Source organism: Bos taurus, chromosome 1 (genome assembly GCF_002263795.3).
Source record: "Bos taurus isolate L1 Dominette 01449 registration number 42190680 breed Hereford chromosome 1, ARS-UCD2.0, whole genome shotgun sequence".
Taxonomy (NCBI): Eukaryota; Metazoa; Chordata; class Mammalia; order Artiodactyla; family Bovidae; genus Bos; species Bos taurus.
Window position 1 is genome coordinate 126,205,631 of NC_037328.1, and position 22,020 is coordinate 126,227,650.

At 41.4% G+C, this 22,020-nt stretch overlaps 1 protein-coding gene across 1 annotated transcript in view; it reads left to right on the top strand.

Moving 5' to 3' along the window:
- Window positions 1–22,020, top strand: part of PCOLCE2 (procollagen C-endopeptidase enhancer 2) — a 99,363-nt gene that overhangs the window by 73,099 nt on the left and 4,244 nt on the right. Inside the window, 4 exon segments of the mRNA NM_001075629.1 lie at window positions 3,567–3,691; window positions 6,972–7,108; window positions 14,626–14,783; window positions 18,780–18,863. Of these exon segments, the coding sequence (NP_001069097.1) occupies window positions 3,567–3,691; window positions 6,972–7,108; window positions 14,626–14,783; window positions 18,780–18,863 (504 nt within the window).

Consider the following 22,020-nt stretch of genomic DNA (forward strand, 5'->3'; position numbering starts at 1 on the left):
AAGATGGTAACAATAACCTGGTGTACGAGACAGCAAAAGAGACACTGATGTATAGAACAGTCTTATGGACTCTGTGGGAGAGGGAGAGGGTGGGAAGATTTGGGAGAATGGCATTGAAACATGTAAAATATCATGTAAGAAACGAGTTGCCAGTCCAGGTTCGATGCACGATACTGGATGCTTGGGGCTAGTGCACTGGGACGACCCAGAGGGATGGTATGGGGAGGGAGGAGGGAGGAGGGTTCAGGATAGGGAACACATGTATACCTGTGGCGGATTCATTTTGATATTTGGCAAAACTAATACAATTATGTAAAGTTTAAAAATAAAATAAAATTAGAAAAAAAAAAAAAAAGCAAAGCCCAACCATAATTGTCTACAAGAAAGCACTTGAAATATGAAGACAAAACAGGCTAAACATAAAAGGGTGGAAAAATATGTACCATGCAAATTTCATTAAAGTGAAAACTAATGCTTATAAAAAGATAATTTTACATAGATAGCCTAAAGAATAGGAAAAACATTTGCAAAAATACCTCATAACAGACGTGTATTCAGAATAAAGAACTTAAATAACTCAACAGTAAAAAGATAAAGATCCCAATAAATATAAAAATGAGCAAACAGTTGAACATTTACTTTCCAAAAGAAGATACACAAATGATTCATAAGTGCATGAAAAACTGTTCAGTGTCATTAGTTAACAGGCAAATGCAAATTAAAAACACAATGAGATACTGTTACATACCCACCAGGTTGGGTTAAAAACAAACAAACTGACAGCACTTAATGGTGGCAAAGATGTGATGCAGCCAAAGTTCTCATCCCGTGAGAGGCATAAAATACTAAAACCACTTGGGGAAATATTTTAGTTTCTTATGAAATTAAACATCTACATCTACTCTTGGCCCAGCAATTGCATTCCTGGGTATTTACATAAGAGAAATGAAAATACAAGTCCACCAAGAGATTTGTACAAAAATGTTCATAACAGCTTCATTCACAGTAGCCCAGACTGGAAGCAACCCAGATGGATATCAGCGGGAGAATGGGTGAACAAACTGTTGTTTCCACACCCCAGAATACTACTTAGCAATGTCAAGGAACAAGCTACCAATACACACAGCAACATGACTGCATCTCAGACATTGTGCCAGGCAAGAGAAGTCAAACACAGAAGAGGAACACCATATGATTCCATTTATATGAAGCTCTAGAATAAAACTAATCTACAGTGAAATCTTTCAGAAAAGTGTTGTGGAGATCCAGCAAATTGACTGGTGAAGGATACAGAAATTTTGGATACATACATCATAGGAGTGTGGCTCACACAGGTGTAACCATTTTTCAAATTTTTACAGCTAAGATTTGTGCATTTCAAAGTATCGAATTTACCTCCCTCAAACATATAAAGTAATAATAATAATAGTGCAAGTGGTGGGCATTGGCTAGCTATATTGATAGAATAGTAGAATGATGGGATTTCCCTGGTGATCCAGTGGTTAACACTCCACACTCCCAGTGCAGGGGCCTGGGTTCGATCCCTGGTTGGGGAACTAAGGGTCCCCATGCCACACAGCATGGTCAAAAAGGATAAACAAAAATAAAAAAACATTTAAAAAAAGAATAGTAGAATGATGATACTTGTTGAAACTGAACGACGAATACATAGAGATTCATTATATTGTCTGTTTGCTTTGTATATGCTTGAAGTTTTCCATAAACAAAAAGTTGTAGAAATTATTCCAACCACTATTTTTATAATACATTGTCTTCAATTTAAAGAATCCTTTTAAGAATGATTAGCTTCTGTGTCAAATATTTTATTAAAGTATATGAATTAGTTTGTTTTTCTTTCTTGGTTAAATCCAAGTAAAATTAAATTAAAACTTGTATTGAAATATCTTTCTAAAATTATTTCAATCAACCCTTTAGTACATATGCATAGAGATGTCTGAAATGCATTTGTCACATACTTATTGTGGTTAGTTTTAAGTGGTGGAATTTGAGGAAATCTTAACCCAAATTCAATCACCCCCCACGGGGAATAAGCAGCTTTACTAGGAGTCTAGATGTGTCCCGGAGAAGGCACTGGCAACCCACTCCAGTACTCTTGCCTGGAGAATCCCATGGCCGGAGGAGCCTGGTAGGCTGCAGTCCATGGGGTTGAGTTGAGCAACTTCACTTTCACTTTTCACTTTCATGCATTGGAGAAGGAAATGGCAACCCATTCCAGTGTTCGAATCCCAGGGACGGTGGAGCCTGGTGGGCTGCCGTGTATGGGGTCGCGCAGAGTCGGACACGACTGAAGCGACTTAGCAGCAGCAGCACCTCAGATATGTCCAGGAAACCCAGTTCAGTCCCAGGGAAGTGAGGCTAATATTTGCACAGGCCAGGAAGCTAGCATTGCAGAATATTCTGTTGAAAACCAAGTGTGAAACCAAACCTTCATCCTTAGTATCCTCACTGTCAGAACTACTGCTGAGTCTGGCTCTGGTGAAACTTCCGGAACCTCCTAGTGAAATAATGAGATTTGTGCCTAAAGGGAGAACCTTCAGCACGGCTGAGTCTGGGCTCTAGGTTAGGGTCTGGGGTGGGAGAAACAGAGGTATGAGTGGGGGACGGTCTCATCCCCCCACACAAGGCCATCTCAGTGTGCAGGCGAGGGAGGAACCGAGGGTTTGGGGACAGAGGGCAGACGAGGGACGCAGGCTGAAGAAGCACAGTCCCTGTCAAACCAAGCAGGCCTGTGCTGTGTGGTGTGAGGGCGCCGCCAACAGCCCCTTCCTGAGGCTCCTGGGGGCTAGCCTTCCTGGCTCTGTTCTGAAGTCATTCAGAGCAGAAATGCGCGTGCCCGGCCCCAAGTCCGGGGGCATGGTTAGCTGTGAGGCATGGAGCCACCCCACGTGACACCCGTACCTGTTAATCCAGCAGACTTTTCTGGAGCAGTCACTTTTCTCAGACCAGGAGAGAGCTTGCCCAACATCAGGCCAATCTAGAAATCAATCCTACCTTTAATGCTTTTCTGTATCGCTGACAGTTTTATAAACATATATTGTTTTGACAATATTATTCTTGAAAATTGTGAAAGATTTATAAACAGCTTTCTAGTAATAAGAGTTGTCTATAATAACTCAGTCAGACTTTGTCCATGGACCTGAATTTTAGCCTTATTAATAAATACCCCTGCTTTGAGCTCTTATATACATAGAATTGGTTGAGCCTGCATGGTGTTTGAATGTGTGAGTACCAGCCCAGATGTTTTGTCTCATCCAAAAAATGGGGAAAAGAAAAGAGTCTATGGCCCTCATTTCACTCCTTCACTCTCTTATGCTGATGTGATCTGTCAGGTAACCTTGAGATCATTCTGTGTGTGCGTATGTGCGTGTATGTGTGTGTGTGTGTGCCTGTGTGTGTGTTTAAAGGAGACTATACAACCATTTTTTAAGGGAAAAACTAAGAGCATCTGCTACTGCCTTTATTATAGTGTCAGTATTCAAAGTTCCTATTTCCATATGGTTGCATTGCCATAAACGTGGACGTTTTTTCATTTTTAATAACTTCAGGTGATCAGTATTGTGGAGGCCTCCTTGAAAGACCTTCCGGCTCTTTCAAAACCCCCAACTGGCCAGACCGTGATTACCCTGCAGGAGTCACTTGTGTGTGGCACATCGTAGCCCCAAAGAATCAGGTGAGGTTCCCTGAAAACATGAAGAAAATATGCATGTGTGAATTGCCCAGTGTGAACTGTTAAAGATAACAGGCAAGGAAGGCCCTGCTGGACACAGGATTTCTTCATGCAGAGACCCAGGTTAAAGTTGCCTTTGTGCTCTCTGACTTGCAAAGTCATGGATTTAATTTCCCATTAGAGAATTATAATTTTCAACAGGTTTAAAATACAAACGGCCTGCAAATCCCACCTGAGGTTGTTTTAAACACTGTGGAAGGTGTTATAAGCACGGGTTTATGAGCAGCAGTGACCAAGTGCAGGAGGACAACAAATCTCCAAGTTTACATACACCTCAGGTTACCATCTGCTCACAGAGCATCATGTCCTGGTAACAGCCCTCTGAATCACCAAATCCAAAACAGCCAGAATGCTTCACTTCAGCAAAGCCAGTGCAAGCACATCACATCATTTTTTCTAAGAACAAGGTCTCTGATATGAAAACTGCTGTGCTCCATGATGCTTTTTCTTTTTCTTTTTTTTGGTTGTTGTTTAAAATTTGTGCAGGTTCCCCACAAATACCTATTCATTGCTCTAAAACAATCAACAGAGATCTAGTTTTCCAGTGTTTATTAGTTTGTGGTTATATGAATTTTTACCCTTTCTGGGGACCACTTTCAGATATTAATTTCAGGATAGAAGTTAGCATGAAAATAGACCAACTCTTTGCTATAGGATTTTGAAAATAACTTTTAAAAATTATTGTTATGGGAATCATTATAGACTTTAATCCAAACACTGTATGGTGAATATTACGATATTGTTAAAAAATTTTTTCTAACTTGATCTTTTGTTTACACAAATACTATTTGCCATATATTCATTTCCTTAGTGGAAAATTATTCAGCAAATATACCGTGCAGGTCAGCGATTTGACTGCACACACACACACATACTTTGATCATAATCCTAAAACTCAGGTTTATGTTTAAATGAAAAATTTACTCATTTATTTGATAATAAAGGATTCTGTAAATCTATTGAACATTTTATAGTTTAAGATAACATTTAAAAATTAAATTTATCCAACATTTAAGCTATTATGTAATTCTTGAGATTGTATTGATCATTTTTCTCTTTGTGTCATTTGTAAATATGTTAGATTAAGTGATTTCCATTTAATTATACTTGCAGATTACAATTTGCCATCTTTTCCACAAGTTTTTCTCTTTATTTAAATTACATTTAGATTTTACTTATTTAATTTTTGGCTTTAGCCAGTTGAGTCTCTAGTCATAGTTGTAGTGTCTGAAATCAGTGGAAACTGTCCAAATGAGAAAAATAATATGAGAAAATTAAGTCTTAAGTAATTTCTCTGTAAATCTTTGGGCATTTTCTTCTATTAAAAGATATCTTTTAAAAAAATCATAGCTTTCTACTTTACCCTGTTTATTTTTATTTTCTCTCCCAAAATTTGTAACCAATTTCTAAGTACAAAAAGTTCAGCCAATTTTTTAGTAACCTGGAATGCATTTTGTTTCTGACCAATGAAAAGTTACAGGACCCAAAGGGGAAATATTTTAATGTAACTTAAAGCAGTGTTGAGTATGAATAAGCTATTATTTAGCCTTTGCTGGTGCTTTTGAAAAGTGGATAAATATGTGGATATGTGGCAATCATGTTCAAAGCCAAACTTTCCTTTTATGTCTCTTTGTGATGTCACTGCTGTTACAACTTCACCGACATTACTGTCCAAGTCTTCGCTAGCTAACAGCTAATAACATCGTGTCTGTCCTAACATGAGTTAACACCTATTATCTTCCGTAAGCATTAGGGAGGGTTGCCTGCCCACCCAGGAAGAATAGGGACCAGTCTCTGGGTGCCATGGGTATTTATGAACCCAGTGAGACTTCCTTTGATTCATACAGTGGAGGGCCTCTTGAAAGATCTGCTTTTATAAGGGGAATGATTGCTTTTAAATCAAAACTTCCTATCGACTTGAGTATTTTAGGACACTATTGTTGGTACCAGTGCCAAAAAAAAAAAGAACTTCAGAAATCTAACACTGACTTTGTGCATTCATGCTTCTATGCAGCCTCTTCAAAATCAACCAGATCACCAAGCACACTGTGCTTGGCAGACACAGTCTTAAAACATACTTCCAGAAAACATCAAAGTCAATTCCCACTTCCCTGAACCTCTGGCCCTGAAGAATTTGAGTTCTTTGCATGTGATGGAAATATTAGTCTCCTTCCCTTGAAGGTAGAACTGCTGCGTCCACCCATCTCAGACAACCAAACATGTACACAAACACCACATCCCAACTACAGGGGACATTGTAGGTAATACTTTTTATTTCTACTAGTTTTCCTCTAGAGAAGAATGAAGTTGGTATATAGCCCCAATTTCCACTCCAATACAAACCCAATTTAAGTCTTAATATTGATTGCTAGGATTATGTAGTGTTTCTGTACTTTCTTAGCTGTAAGTGAACAGAGTTCCCATGTTTAAGATCCTAGATCGGTAACCTTAAAAATGCATTCTAATATACAGTTGTTGTTAATCACTGAGTCGTGTCTGACTCTTTGCGACCCCGTGGACTATAGCCCGCCAGGCTCCTCTGTCCGTGGGATTCTGTAAGTGCAGACAAATACTGTTTGACTCCACTTATATGAAGTACCTAGAATAATCAAATTATAGAGTCAGAAAGTACATTGGTAGATGCCAGGGGCCGGCGGTGGGGGAGGAAGAATGGGGACTTGGAGTTTAATGGGGACAGAGTTTCAATTCAGGAAGGTGAAATATTCAGGAGATGGATGATGGTGAGAGTTGCACAAGAATGTGAATGTAAGTGCCACTATACAGTCCATGGAATTCTCCAGGCCAGAATACTGGAGTGGGTAGCCTTTCCCTTCTCCAGCAGATCTTCCCTAACCAGGAATCAAACCAGGGTCTCCTGCATTGCAGGTGGGTTCTTTACCAACTGAGCTATCAGGGAAGCCTGATTAAAATTATATGTTTTATATTATGTGACTTTTACCACAATTAAAAAAAGATCCTAACTAGGGTTGATCTGGGCTTAAAGTGATCTTTTGAGATAATTAAAAATGAAAGCAAGAGAATAACACAATGTTGTTAACTAAAGAAGTTTGAAAACAATAAGAAAAAATGTAAAGAAGGTGAATACATTTTTTTTAGGAAGGAAAAACACGGTACCCTTACAAACCTGAGGAGAGGAAGAATTCTGTTTGATGTTTTTCTGCACTACCCCTTTGACCCTTCTAATGTTGTGCTTTCACTAAAGCTTATAGAATTAAAGTTTGAGAAATTTGATGTTGAGCGTGATAACTACTGCCGGTACGATTACGTGGCTGTGTTTAATGGTGGGGAGATCAACGACGCTGAAAGAATTGGAAAGTATTGTGGCGACAGCCCCCCTGCGTAAGTAGCACCTGTTTTATTTTAGGGGCTCTAAACTTGTTTCTTATAAAATTGTCTATTTTTTACTGTATTTTTTAAGTATGTCTTTCTTTATTCGGCTACGTCACATCTTCGTCGCAGCACGCAGGATCTTTGTTATGTTGTGCACATGGACTCTCTGGTTGTGGTGTGTGTGCTTCAGTAGTTGTGGCGTGTGGGGTTAGTTGCTCTGCGGCTTGTGGGATCTTAGTTTCCCGACCAGAGATCGAACCCAAGTCCCCTGCATTGCAAGGGGGAGTCTTAACCACTGGACCACCAGGGATGTCCCCTAAAATTGCCCAATTGTATTGTATTTTCTGGAAGGTGTTGTGTTGTTTTGTTCACAAATTCTTGGGTTCCTTCCCAGTGGAGTCCCATACAGCAACAAAACAAAGAATAGCCAACCCAGAGAGCAAGGCAGCATTAACAAGAGAGTAGGGAGCCTGGTGGGCTGCCGTCCATGGGGTCGCACAGAGTCGGACACAACTGAAGCGACTTAGCAGCAGCAGAGAGGCCTGGGCAGCTGAATAGATACACCGAAGCAGAGTTGGTGATGCCCCAGGCGCAGATGCTGAGCCAGAGACCTGGAAACCTCACTGCCTTGTGAGAGGAGCTCCAGTGTCATAGCAGAATGAGGAAAATTCTAAGGAAAAATTTGGGGGCTGTTTATTGAGAATCCAGATGAGGAAACCTGGAAGCTTAGGCTAGCTGGATGCAGATGATTTTACCTGATCAGAGGTATGTCCTGGACCTTTGGGGGCTTTATGCTTCCTCACATGGTTGCCCAAATTCTCGTTTGAGTAAGCCCTGGCAGCTCAGACTGTAAAAAATTCACTTGCAATGCAGGAGACCTGGGTTTGATCCCTGGGTTGGGAAGATCCCCTGGGAGGGCATAGCAACCCACTCCAGTATTCTTATCTGGAGAATCCCATGGACAGAGGAGCCTGGTGGGCTATAGTTCATGGGGTCACAACAGTCAGACACGACTTAGGACTAAACTACACGTCACACCTTCGCATAGAGTACTAGTAAAGGTGGCAGTTTAAATGACTACTGCTTGCCTGCAAGTCACCATTGTGCTAATTTAAATAGTCTTTCTAAAAAAAAGGTCTTTCTTACCCTGTTCTTCAACCTAGTGAAAGTATCTGCATCACTTGATCTTAGTGAATTTCTGTGATTTCCCATAGGCACATTAGAATTAAAGCACAGCATTTTCTTTATTTTTTTAAATTTACTTTTATTTATTTCTTTGGCTGTGCCGGGTGTCAGTTGTGGCATTCCAACTCCTAGTTGCAGCATGTGGAATCTAGTTCTCTGAGCATGGATCAAACCTGCCCCCTCTCCCCCCACCCCCCAGGCATTGGGAACATGGTGTCTTAGCCAGTGGGCCACTAGGAAAGTCCCAAGTCACTTTCCAGGTTAGATTCATTTATATTTATTAAGTTTGATAATAGTAAGAATTTGAATATGTACAAGTTAGTAGTAATTTAAACATGTATGTAATCAGTCGCTCAGTCACGTCTGACTCTTTGTGACCCCATGGACTGTAGCGCCCGCCAGGCTCCTCTGTCCATGAGATTTTCCAGGCAAGAATACTGGAGTGGGTTGCCATTACTTTCAAAATTACTATACACAAATTTGGCTTTGGAGATAGCTATGTGACACCAATGTGGTTGAATTAATTTTCCTCCCTACCCCCCCTACCGCAAGGGAGATAATAAGGAAAATTGGCTGGTTTTGGCCTTGGCTTCTGGTGAAAGGAAGAAAAAATAGTCTCTGATGGGAATTTTTAACCAAAAACCAGTCCACATGTGAATTTGAGGTTATAATTTAAACTACCTGACTATTCCCAAAAAAATGCAGTCAGAAACTTAAAGAATCTCCAAGTTGTGAGTGCCCACATGGTATGACAGAGGAAAACACAAATCCTTGCTGAAAGAATGCATCTTAACTTAGGCTTTAAGAATTCCTATAAATAAAGTTTCAAGAACTACAAGTACTAATAAAAAAAATCATGAAACACGAAGAAAAAGCCAACATAAACAATCAGCAGCAGAAACAAGCTATAATCAGACCTACAAAGGCCTAATTATAGTAATCAGTAAAAATATAGTTTATATTAAATATAAATTAAATATATTAATTAAATATTAACTACATAATTACTATATATAGTAAAATTATGAGATACAGAAGGTAAAATAAGTATGTGAAAAGAAATTCATGTAAAATATATTACTTGAGAGCCTTTAAGGTACAGACTGTTGAAAGTGAATAAGAACCAAGAGACTTTTAGAAATGATCAATTAGATTTAACAAAGAGTCTAACAGAATTTCCAGAACTGAGATACATAATAATTTAAACAAGAAAGTTAATACATATGTTAAATAGTTGATAGACATAGTTCCAGAAGGGATTTAAGGTACTGAGAAATAGGTATGAAGTGATTGCCTGGAACATGGCACAAAGAGACAGATGGAAAATATGAAAGAGAGGTTAAGATTTATAGAAGCTAGAGTGAAGGAACCTAATATACATTAATCAAGGTTCCATAAGAAACAATATAGAATGTAGGAAATTTAATGTTTGAAGAAATACTAGTGAGCAATTTCCAAAATGGAGGAGAGATATCAATGATCAAATATGAGAAGTCAATAAAGCCTAAGCAATATATGTTTTAATAGATCCATGCCTACATGTATTATAGTAAAACCACAAAACAGCAAAGAAGGATGTTAAAAACATCCAGGAAGAAAAGACAGATTATCACAAAGAGCCTAACAACTGACTTCTCAGTAGAAACAATGAAAGTTAGATCTTAGAAAAATATCTTCAAAATGCTAACACAACTGTCACTCTAGAATTAATTACCCAGAAAACCTTCTCTTTTGTGAATGTGGGTGAAATACAGACATTTTTAGTTGAATAAGAGCTGAGACAGTTTACTACCAACAAATCCAAACTAAAGAAACTGCATTATGACTTTAAATCAGGCAGAAAGGTAATGACCACAGAATAAAAGACTAAAATGCAGAAACAAACACTGAGCAAAGATAGTGGATACAGAGTTGAAGGATTCTCAGGTCTCTGTGTTATTTAAGAGTCGGGTGAAGATATTGTGAAACTTTATAATATGCCAAAGTAAGTATGGATGGTAAATTGAGGTAACCTCTTAAAAAAAAAAGAAATGAAGAGGTAGAAGGTTGTAAACCAACAGGCTTGGTCTAATGGATAAATAGAGAACACTGTAGGACTTCGCTGGTGGTCCAGTGGTTAAGACTCCACAGTCCCAATGCAGGCAGCATAGCAGTTTGATCCCTGATCAGGGAACAGTTCTGAAGGAGAAGAACTGGCAGGGAGATTTGACCTACCATGATGGAACAAGGTCAGAAAGCTGTTGTAATTAAGACAGTGTGGTTTTAACAGAAAGATAGAAAAACTGACTAATGAAAACACCAGAGAAGCCAGAAACACATCCATGTGTCTCTGCAGAGTGGGCACATTCCAGAGTCCCACAGGTCAGCGGCCAAAGGTTGGCCCTGTTGAGAATGGAGGCAGGGACCATTTTTGTTTCCATGGAGAAATGAATTGTGTTCATATCTATGTCACACAAAAATCAATTACAGATGGGTTACAGGTGGAACTTAAATGAGAAGTTTAAATGAGAATTTCTGCTCATCAAAACACACCTTAAAGGGAGAGAAAAGAGAAGGCGCAAAACCAAAACAGATGTTTGTAAAATATTTGATATACTTGACAAAGACCTAGGTCTAGGTTCCAGAACATAGCAAGAAATTCTTAAAAGTGAATAAGGAAAAGGTAACAACTCATTACGAAAAATGGGCAAAGGACATGAAAAGGCATTCCCAGAAGAAAGCTGCACAGTGAATGCATCTTTGAGAAGAATGTAAATTGGTACCGTCACTTTGGAAATCAGTTTGGCAATATCTACTAAAATTGAACATGAACTTGTATCCGTTAACCTCGTGTAGAGTCTATACCCTAACCTTCTGGTGTGTCCACTAAGGATACTTTTGTCCTCCTGCATCACAGCACATAAAAGTGTTCTCTTTAACATTGTGTGTTCCAGAGGGAGAGTAAACAGCCCAGTGTTTATCAATAAGAGAATAGTCAGATTCTGTTGCAATTCACACTCTATAGCCATGAACATAGTGGATAAGTCTCACAGTTGTAATGTTGAGGGTAGGAAAAAAAAAAAAAAACGAAAAAGACACACTATACGCTTTCATTTATATGAAGTTTAAGAGCATACAAACCTATAGGTTATATGGATTCATGATACAGACCATTGTTGTTCAGTCACTCAGTCGTGTCCGACTCTTTGCAACCCCATGGACTGCAGCACGCCAGGCCTCTCCGTCCATCACCAACTCCCAGAGCTTACTCAAACTCATGTCCATTGAGTCAGTGATACCATCCAACCATCTCATCCTCTGTCACCCCTTCTCCTCCTGCCCTCAGTCTTTTCCAGCATCAGAGTCTCTTCCGACAAGTCGGCTCTTCACATCAGGGGGCCAAAGTATTGGAGCTTCAGCATCAGTCCTTCCAATGAATATTCAGGGTTGATTTCCTTTAGGATTGACTAGTTTGATCTTCTTGCTGTCCAAGGGACTCTCAAGAGTCTTCTCTAACATTGCAGTTCAAAAGTATCAATTCTTTGGCACTCAGCCTTCCTTATGGTCCAGTTCTCACATCCATACATAACTACTGGACAAACCATAGCTTATATAAGTAAATCTGTAGTAGATAAAGGAAGGGAAAGAAGGAGCACAAACTCAGGGTAGCGGTTGCCTCCACAAGGGTGGGTGGGGGCGATGGGGGCGCTGTTGAGCATCCCTGGCTTCCTGAGAAGTTTGCCTGGAAGAGCTTGGACCACAGGAATATCTCCCCACAGTTAGAGTACTTCTGGGGTGGGGCAGTACAGAAAGTGAGAAAACCTGTTTGGGGAACTTTTCCCCTGTTAGATGTGTGACTAGGAGGAGGAGTGTTGTGACTGGCAGGACATCACCAGCATCCCTGTGCCTGATTCAGCACAGTATCAGTACCATTGGATTCAGTTCAGAAACATTTACTATATATACCCCAGCCATGTGGTGGGCACGATGTTAGGGACCTGGAACTCCAAGATTAATAAAAAATACAGAGGTGAGTAGCAGGAGGGGCGGAAACAAGGCAGACAGGTAAATTGGCAACAAAAAGTCTGGGTGGATTTCTGACAAGGAGTCCTTTGGTCCAGTAGGGACAAGTGGTGGGGAAATTGGGGGAGATTATGCTTCTTGAAGCTGAGTCTTGACGGAAGAGTGGAAGTTAGATACAGAACAGAGGATTCGTTCCAAGCAGAGTTTGATTGTAAAGATACACAGAGGAGATGGATGCTGTTCTGGAGCCTACGCCTTGAGTGGGAGAGAGAGACAGAGGAGGCTGAGAGTGGAGTGGACTCCACATCGTGCAGACGTGGGGGCCCTCCCCATGCAGGTGGGGGAAATGACAGGACTGGTGCCCCTAGAACCCCTCCTAGACAACAGCAGGGAGGAGGCTGTGGCAGTGGTCCAGGTAAAGACAAGGAGGTGAAGGATGGTGAAGATGAGGAGGAGGTGGGTCAAGAAATACGGTGGTTGGTTGGCTGCAGACCGTTCTCATAGGCAATTCTGTAAGACAGCAGTGAGCATCCTTCATCCAGTCCTGGGATTTGCTAGTGAGGAGTGGGCACACATGAGATGTCCCCTTGCCTTTCGAGTGATTTGTAACATTAATTTGCAAATGCAACACTTGGCCTTCAGTACATTTATGGCACTGCGGTTCTGTCACATTCATACTAAAGCTCAGTGGCAGCATAGCTGAAATATGTCTTTGTGACAAAAATACTCTTCCTTGAGAAAATTTAGCTTCCAGTATAGTGCTTCCAAGATTAGTTCATACAAGAGGCAGTGAATGATCACTATAATTATAACATCGTGCCCCTAAGGCTGGCTTGGTTGGATCGTCAGGTTTTCTTTGCTGCTTACAAGAAGTGCTTTTTGTAATGTTATCATCTAAACAAGGTTAACATGTCTTATTTGTAATTGTAGTTGAAAACTGTATTTCATGCACGCTGTGTTTATTTCATGGAATATTTTCAGAAGCAGGATTAAATATTCACGTTTGTGGCTTGATGCTCAGAAGCATTATTTAAATGACCTTGGTCCCATTTTTGTGACTGGAAGGTAAAAGGGAAGTCACAGAGCTCGTTCTTAGGTTTGGTTCATGTCTTGGCTCGGAAGGCAATAACCTTCAGGACAGAGAAGACCCTGCACTGTTCTCCCTGGTGGTCAAGGCCAGATCTACCTTCCCCTCCACGCTTCCAACTCAAAGTAGCTGATAGGTGAGGGAAAACAAGAGTTGCCTCATGTATTTATTGTCCAAGATGCCTAAGAAGTGATTCGGCTGAGAAGATGCCTCAAAAAAGGAGTTTAGACAAACCACCAATTAATTTGGTTAAATAACTAATTTTTTCCACTTCTGAATTAAATAGTTTTAAAATGGAATTAGCCAAACAGCACTTTTAAACCATTGTTTAAATAACAATAGCAAAAGATTAGGTGAAACTACCATCTTTTATAATATAGTTATCCCCTAAGACTTAAGTAAGAGAGCTTCTGAGCCTCAGTAATTAGCGCTACTAAATCTTTAGTCCCAACTAACCAGCACGCCCCTAAGATTGCTTTAAAATTAGATTCTTAATGAGGTTGTTCATGACCACCAAAACAAAGTAATCACTTTCTCTTTCTCCTTAAGAGCATTTTGCTACCCAGATTATAAACAGAAAGGTTTCCATTTCAGGCACGCGTGAGAACTCTTATTAACAATGAAATGAAAGTCCCATTAAATTCTGAGTGGCTTTCTTATCCCTAGGTGACCAGCCCGCTAAGACGATCCCTTTCGTTGTGTCTTCACAGGGTGTGGAAATTTGTTCACCAGGTTTCTCCATCTGATTCCCCATGGCCAGCAACCCCTAGCTCCCCAGGCCAGCCGGAACTGAGTCTTAGTTCAAAGATGCTGTGCAGTTGCTGAGTCAGACCAGACCCTAAAGCGCTTATGAAGCACCAGCTGCAGCTTCAGTGCTTACACTGTCCCCAGTGGCACCTGGTCCTGGGTTCAAATCCTGACTCTCCTACACACAAGCGGAGGGCCTTGGGCAAATCACTTTAACTCGCTGATCTTCAGTCACCTGTTCCATAAAAAGGGGATAATAACATGGTTGTTGTGAAAGCACAATTCAGCAGTTTGCAAAAAGCTCAGTGCCTAACTGAGCAAACGCTCAGGAAATGTTAGCTATTTGCGTGAATATTGAGCAGGTTAAGAATGTCATCTTTTTAAGTCTTTTAACTTTTCAGTTTAAACAGAGAGTAATCTATTGTTGGAAATTAAAGGAAAGTTAGTTCTACACTTTTAAATCTATATATATATGCATTTTTAAAACTTTTTTTTTCCCTTTTAGGCCAATTGTATCTGAGAGAAACGAACTTCTCATTCAGTTTTTATCAGATTTAAGTTTAACTGCAGATGGATTTATCGGTCACTACAAATTCAGGCCCAAAAAATTACCGACAACCACTGCACTGCCTGTTACCACCACCTTTCCAGTGTCTACAACAAGTAAGTCTGCTTTGAAATTTCTACTCAGACTTGAGTATAAGAAGAATTCTTCTGAAGTGGGGGTGGGGGGGAGGGGGGAAACTGATTAAGAGGAAAAGACTTGAAACTAAAATGAGTTAAATAAGACAAATACTTACATAAGAGAATAATATGATTCCATAAATGAAAGAAAAGTATAAGATATAAGAATGCTTATAAGCTAATAATTTTAAAATGTTATCCAGGAAAATTATGGTCACTTAAAAATACTAGGAACCCTATTATAGGTAGAGACCATAACAAGCCTAATTTTTCTTTCTTGGCATTTATAAAATCATGTTTTTCTTTTTATTACATAGAACTGTAGTATTTTGGGTTAAAATTTCAGGGCCCTGATTCCTGTCTGTTTTCATTTCTGCAAGTATTTGGACTTTGTTGTGGGGAGGGGTATGATCCAAAATGTGCCATACAAAATATATTATTTTTTTAAACTGAAGTAAATCAAACAAAAACATTGTATGTATTGTAGACACCAGTTGGGGACCTCTGGTTTGGGTATGACCTAAGAAATGCAAGGGCAACAGAGCGTTCCTGTTTCTTGTCTCTACACCCTGTCAGCAGAGCCCACCAGGATTTCAGGCCTCAGATCTCAAAATCTAAAAGGGAGGAGAAAAAAGTGGAAGGGGGAATCTAAGGTTAAGACGTGAAATGGGCTGAAATAAGCCCAGCTTTATTGCCCACCATTTTCTGCGAGTTCGCAGAGAGGGCTGTCCTGAGTACAGACACTTCCAGAAGGGCTGATTTTTCTGAGCACTCCGCAAGTGTGCCACCTTGTGGCCCGGAAGTGTACTGCTGCACATCGCAGCAATATTTCTCCAGTTCTCTCAGTGGACCTTGGTGTCCTTATTCTTCCCAGAGAATCATCTGTCTACACCCATGTGGTTCTCCAGCTTTTATATCCAGTCCTAAACTTTCTCTGAAGTTGCAAACATGACTTTTTAATTATCTCCTACAGGTTTGCAACTGCTAGACATTGAAAAATATATCAGATTTAACTCATTTCTATCACACTATATTCTGTCTCATTTCTGCTTCTCCACCTATTTTCTCAAGCCTGGGCCACAGCATCTGTAGCCACACTCCTAGGGTTCCCTTGACTTCCTCTATCTTAACTCCCCATGCATGCCCTGCCCCTTCCCCCCACCCCCAACAGCACAGACTGTGTCTCTCCCCCACTTAGATTTGCTGTCTACGCCTATGCCTTCCAATACGGTGGCCACTTTTAGATGATTGAAATGTGATTAGTGCAACTAAAGATCTGAATTTTTAACTTCATTAAATTTAAAAAGCCTCCTGTGGCCAGCAGCCAGACCAGAGGACAGCGCAGGGGCCAATCTCCTTCACACTTTGTCCCTGGGGCCTCCCCTTCTAGCTTCATCTTTAGGCTCTACCACCTTGCTCCTTATGCTCTAAGTATTTGGGATTTTATCCTAAGTGTGGAGGAAGCTGTTGGTGGATTTAAGCAAAGTTCAGGATTAGATTCTCACTTAATGTTGAGAATTCACCTCACTCAGATGTTGATGAGACTTTAAACAAGAGCAGGAATAGAATGGTACCATCTGATTTCGTGATGTGGAGGCTGCCGGACACCCTGGCAGGGGTTGTGTGAGCCGAGTGGTGCAGGTAGATGCTGAACAAGGGCGAGGGGGCGTGTGGAGCATGGCAAGGAAACGAACACCAAGTCCAGCAACTCAGTCTGAGGGTTTGGCCCTGAGGAAGGGAGGTAGAGAGCCTGAGTGTTTGAACATGGTAAAGCTAGGGGGAAGTAGCTTGCAAAGAGGGAAAACAGAAGGGCGGAGCAAGGGAATAAGTGAGGAGGAAATTTTCACAAAGATGGCAGGGTCTGGCCTCCAGAGGCCATGCAGAAGGATAGACCTTAGGCCAGAGGTAGGCAGCCTCCTCTCTTAGGAGAGGAAGGAAGTCAGGGTACAGATGGAGACAGCTCGGAGGTCTGGTGGAGGACATTTTGTTCTGTGATCTTTGTTCTCACCAGAAAATAGGCAAGGTCACCTGCTGAGAACAAGAAGAGAGGTGGGAGCCCTGGGGGTTGTGGGGCAGTTCGTCACTTGGATGAGGGTCTGTTTGTGTTCTCAGCTGTCTGTGAGCAGACACAGAAAGAGAAAAGAGTCTCCTACCGGACTGCTAGAGGGCAGAGCAGGAACAGGTGTGTAAGTATTGTTAAGAAAGTAACTGAACTAATGGACCATGAAAACTACGTGGAAAAGCTAAGGAATTAAGATGGGCCAGGGTGATGGAATGGGAAATAGGAGCGGGGCCAGTGTATTGAACCTCTAAAGAAACAAAGAATAAGTAGTCACGAGAGTAGGAGAGTGAATAAATAAGCCTAAAGGAGAGGAGGTTCTGTTGGATGAAGGATGAGAGATTAGTGATGAGACTTCAGCAGAAGGACACGTGAGCCTGGGACTGAGGGGCGAAGATGGACCAGAGGGAACATCTGAGATGGGGGGCCGGGGTTGAGGCTACAGCCAGAGAGCGATCGTCCCCAAGGAGGGAGGACCCACCAAGATGCTTGAGGGAGCACATGAAGAGGAAAGCTGAAAACCCCGTGCCACACTTGGGTGTGCAGGGCAGCAGAGAGCAGACAGGAAGATGAAGAATGTCAGGGTGGGCCACCCACCCAACCTCCAGACTAATGTCCTGAGGCCGAGAAGGAGCTGGGTTCAAGTGGTCCACGTAAGAAGATGCTCTTTCATCAGACAAGGAGAACCTCTAAGGCACTTAGCTTTGGACTCAGTGAATTAGATAAATTTAGGTCCCCAACTTTTAGAGCAATATTCCCTCTAAATGCTTTCTGAGCTCTTTCTCTACTATATATATATTTATATATGCTATTATGTATATTTTAACATTAAACTGTGTATATTTTAATATTGTAATCCACTTTAGATCCTTTTGGAGATAAGTAGGGATACAAATTAAGATTAAATTCACAGAAGGGTTAGCAGAACATATTAGAAGGGCAAATTCTTACCCGGTAAGTACAGCTCTATGACAGTTGTTCTGTTTAGTTCTTCCTAACACGTTGCCACATGTAAGGGAATCATTACCAAATGTTTTGGAAACATTTTTAATGATGAAAATGAGGATTCAATATTTTCATTTCATTTCATAAGGATTAAATATTATCATCATATCACAGCTTTCCAACCTTGGCACCATTTACATTTTTGGCTAGATAATTCTTTGCTTTGGGGGGCTGTCCTGTTCACTGTGAAATGTTGAGCAGCATCGCTGGTTATCTACCTACTAGACGCTGGTATCATCCTCTAGTCGTGACTGCCAAAAATATTTCCAGAGTTTACCAAATGTCACCTAGTGGGAGAAATCACCCCCATTGAGAACTACTGTGTTTGTCTATTTAGCTGTACTTTAAATTTGTCTACTTCTCAGTTCTTAAGATCCTTACAGGCAATGACAGGCTCAAAATAGCACACTTCATCACATGAGCATTGTTCCCCAAAACCTGTAATGCTAACATTTGGGTAATTGTGTATTTCAAATGCATCAAGAAAACTCCCTCCACTCTCAGGGGAACCCCATAAGATTCCTTTGGTGAAGTGAAGAGTTAACCTGTATTTCCTGTGTTCTTATTTGTTATTCTGGGTTTTTGGTAAGCAGGGCACATGAGACTGTATCTATTTTTGGTTACAGCATTAGTTATATATAAAGGAAGAAGAGAATGGGGCTAAATTTGGGTTATCTTTGATCTCAGGTTTAAAGCTCAGCAGAGGGCATTGAGTTACCCTGAGGAAATTAAGAGTAGAAGTTGGTAACGTGAGGAATATCCTTTGCAGGTTCTTTAATTATTTCATTGCAGTGACAGATTGGTGGCTCAGAGAAATAAATGAGAATTTTAAATGGACTGATTCAGATCTAAACACCAATTATATATGCATTCATTTTCCTGAATCTCATGTATTTCTTCTTGGAATGAAGGTTTAAAGCCCACCGTGGCCCTGTGTCAGCAGAAGTGTAGACGGTCGGGGACTCTGGAGAGCAATTATTGCTCGAGCAACTTCGGTAAGAAAGAAAACCGTCTTTCCTTTTTAATCAGAAACCCGAAACTGCATGCTTAACCTCAAAGGAACTGCCATGAATGGGATGGTAGTGGGTCAGTTTACACTCTGCATCTACCCAGGAAAATATTTTCCTCCACGCTAAGGTGTGTTGCACCATTTGAAGTGTTAGAGTTCACAACTGAGAAAAATGTGTGCAGAAAATACGTTTTTCACACAAACTTAAAACTTAATCATTTGACTTCTGGTACATGACTCTGCTGTTCTGTTTATTCTGGCTAGCCCAGTGTTTCCCCCACTCCAGGAAAAAAACCCTGCATCCTTTTTTTTCTCACATCGTTTTCATGTTCTGAGTATTTTTTCACACATCTGTAATTCAACTTAAATAATTCAGAAACATATCCAAGCTGGCCTCTCTCAGAAGAAATTCAAGTATTTCCTCTGCTGTGTCCCTCCAGAGGATGAAATTAAAACTCGGAAATCTGAAATCCATTTGGAAACTCTTATAAACTGGAAGATATCAAGGAGATATTACCTAATGAATCAGAATTCCTAAAGAGTTTTTTTTCCAATTAAAAAAATCTTGCACATTCTGTGAAAACTGCTTAAGAGCAAACGATGCCAAGTTGAATTATGTTGGTTATGTTTGAAAGGAATATGGAAGAAAAGTCTTATCAGGAAAAGAAAGTTGCTACGGCCTAAATAGTTTACCCAACACAGGGCCTCCCAGAAGAAGCTTTGCTTGCTTTTTCTTATGCCTTCAAGTGATAACTGCAGCCCAGATTGACCATATTGTAGTAAAGATGTGAGGACAGTAAAGAATCTAGGGCCCTGTAGAGGGAGGGAATACATATATGTGTATATGTATACACATATAGCTAATTTGGGGCTTCCCAGGTGGCGCATTCGGAGAAGGCAATGGCACCCCACTCCAGTACTCTTGCCTGGAAAATCCCATGGATGGAGGAGCCTGGTTGGCTGCAGTCCATGGGGTCGCTAAGAGTTGGACACGACTGAGCGACTTCACTTTCACTTTTCACTTGCATGCATTGGAGAAGGAAATGGCAACCCACTCCAGTGTTCTTGCCTGGAGAATCCCAGGGACGGGGGAACCTGGTGAGCTACCATCTATGGGGTCGCACAGAGTCGGACACGACTGAAGCGACTTAGCAGCAGCAGCAGGTGGCACATTTGGTAACGAATTTGCCTGCCAGTGGGTTCAAATCCCTGAGTGGGTAAGATGCCCTGAAGGAGGAAATGGCAACCCACTCTAGTATTCATGCCTGGAACATTCCATGAACAGAGGAGCCTAGTGGGCTACAGTCCATGGAGTCGCAAAGAGTCAGACATGATTGAGCGTACACACACACACACACACACACAAGCACATAGCTGATTCAGTTTGTTGTACCCCATTATAAAGTAACTATGCGTGCTCAGCAGCTCAGTCGTGTCCAATTCTTCGTGAGCCCACAGAGGGGAGCCTGTCAGGTTCCTCTGTCCATGGGATTTCCCAGACAAGAATACTGCAGTGGATTGCCATTTCCTACTCCAGGGGATCTTCCCGACCCAGGAATCGAACCTGAGTTTCCTGCGTCTCCTGCATTGGCAGGCACATTCTTCAGCACTGAGCCACCTGGGATGCCCCGAAAGCAACTATACCCCAATAAAAAAAACTAGGGCCCTAAATCTATCTGGAGTTTGCATGCCAAAATGCAAATAACCGGCATGAAAATGAAGACCAGTAGCACCAGGTGTCATTGCTCCCACATCCAGTAACAGGTGCTTAAGGAAATCTCCCTCCCTCCCTTCAGAGCTATCTGATTTCACTCAGCTACCAACTGACATTTTGCAGAGAATCGCTCATCACTGGGAATCACAGTAAGGTGTAATAAGAATTCTGATGTGATGAGCTTTGCACGCCACATAAGCAGTGAGTTTTCACTTTATCCTGAAAGGGTAATATTATCAAGTCCAAAACTCCATGTATTCCATTGTGACTTACATGGCAAAATGACCCAATACTATCACCAGAGGCCTGTTGGTTCCTAACCCACATTGGTAGCACTGTTTTAGGGGCAGGGTTTTGTTTTTGTTTTTAATTGGCCACATCATGCGGCATGCAGTACCTTAGTTCCCTGACCAGGGATCGAACCTATGCCCCCTGCAGTGGAAGCATGGAGTCTTAACCACTGGACCACCAAGTAAATCTCTTTAGGGGCAGGTTTTGATTTCACAATGACTGGGGGCTGCAGTTGGTTTTCTGGGTAAGGACAGGATTATCAAAAAGTCATTCAATCTAAGTCCTGCGTCACATGGAATACACCCCCTTCAAAAAATGCCCGAAGCATGCCTTTGTGAAACACTGCATCTTTCTTTCAGACAAGGCAATGGCACCCCACTCCAGTACTCTTGCCTGGAAAATCTCATGGGCGGAGGAGCCTGGTAGGCTGCAGTCCATAGGGTCGCTAAGATTCGGACACGACTGAGCGACTTCACTTTCACTTTTCACTTTCATGCATTGGAGAAGGAAATGGCAACCCACTCCAATGTTCTTGCCTGGAGAATCCCAGGGACGGGGGAGCCTGGTGGGCTGCCGCCTCTGGAGTCGCACAGAGTCGGACACGACTGAAGCGACTTTGCAGCAGCAGCAGCATCTTTCTTTATGTGGCTCAGAAGTAAGACTCTTCTCTGAGTGTTACATGGTAAGAAGAGAGAGTTACATAGTGAAAAGCAACGGAATTTTGCTAGAGTTTTTTCTAACCAAGGAAATGTTTAAAGTTATACCTCAGTTCTATACTTTGACTTGTTCATTGAGATAAAAAGGATGGATAAGAAAGAGAATATGAAAGACCCAGAGGGACTTCCCCAGAAGTCCAGTGGCTAAGACTCCAAGCTCCCAATGCAGGGGGCTTGGGTTCGATCCCTGGTTGGGGAACTAAGATCCTGCATGCGGCAACTAAGACCCAGCTCAGCCAAATAAATAAATAAAAAGAGAGGAACCAGGGGGAGATACAGAAAGGTAAGTGCTCACCCACACAGACACAAGGAATCAGATCTTTATGGCTCAAACCTCCATCATGCAACTTCTTATTATGGCACTGCCTTAAGGATACACGGTCCTGTTGAGTATTAACAAGCAGAGGTGCAATTACCATGTT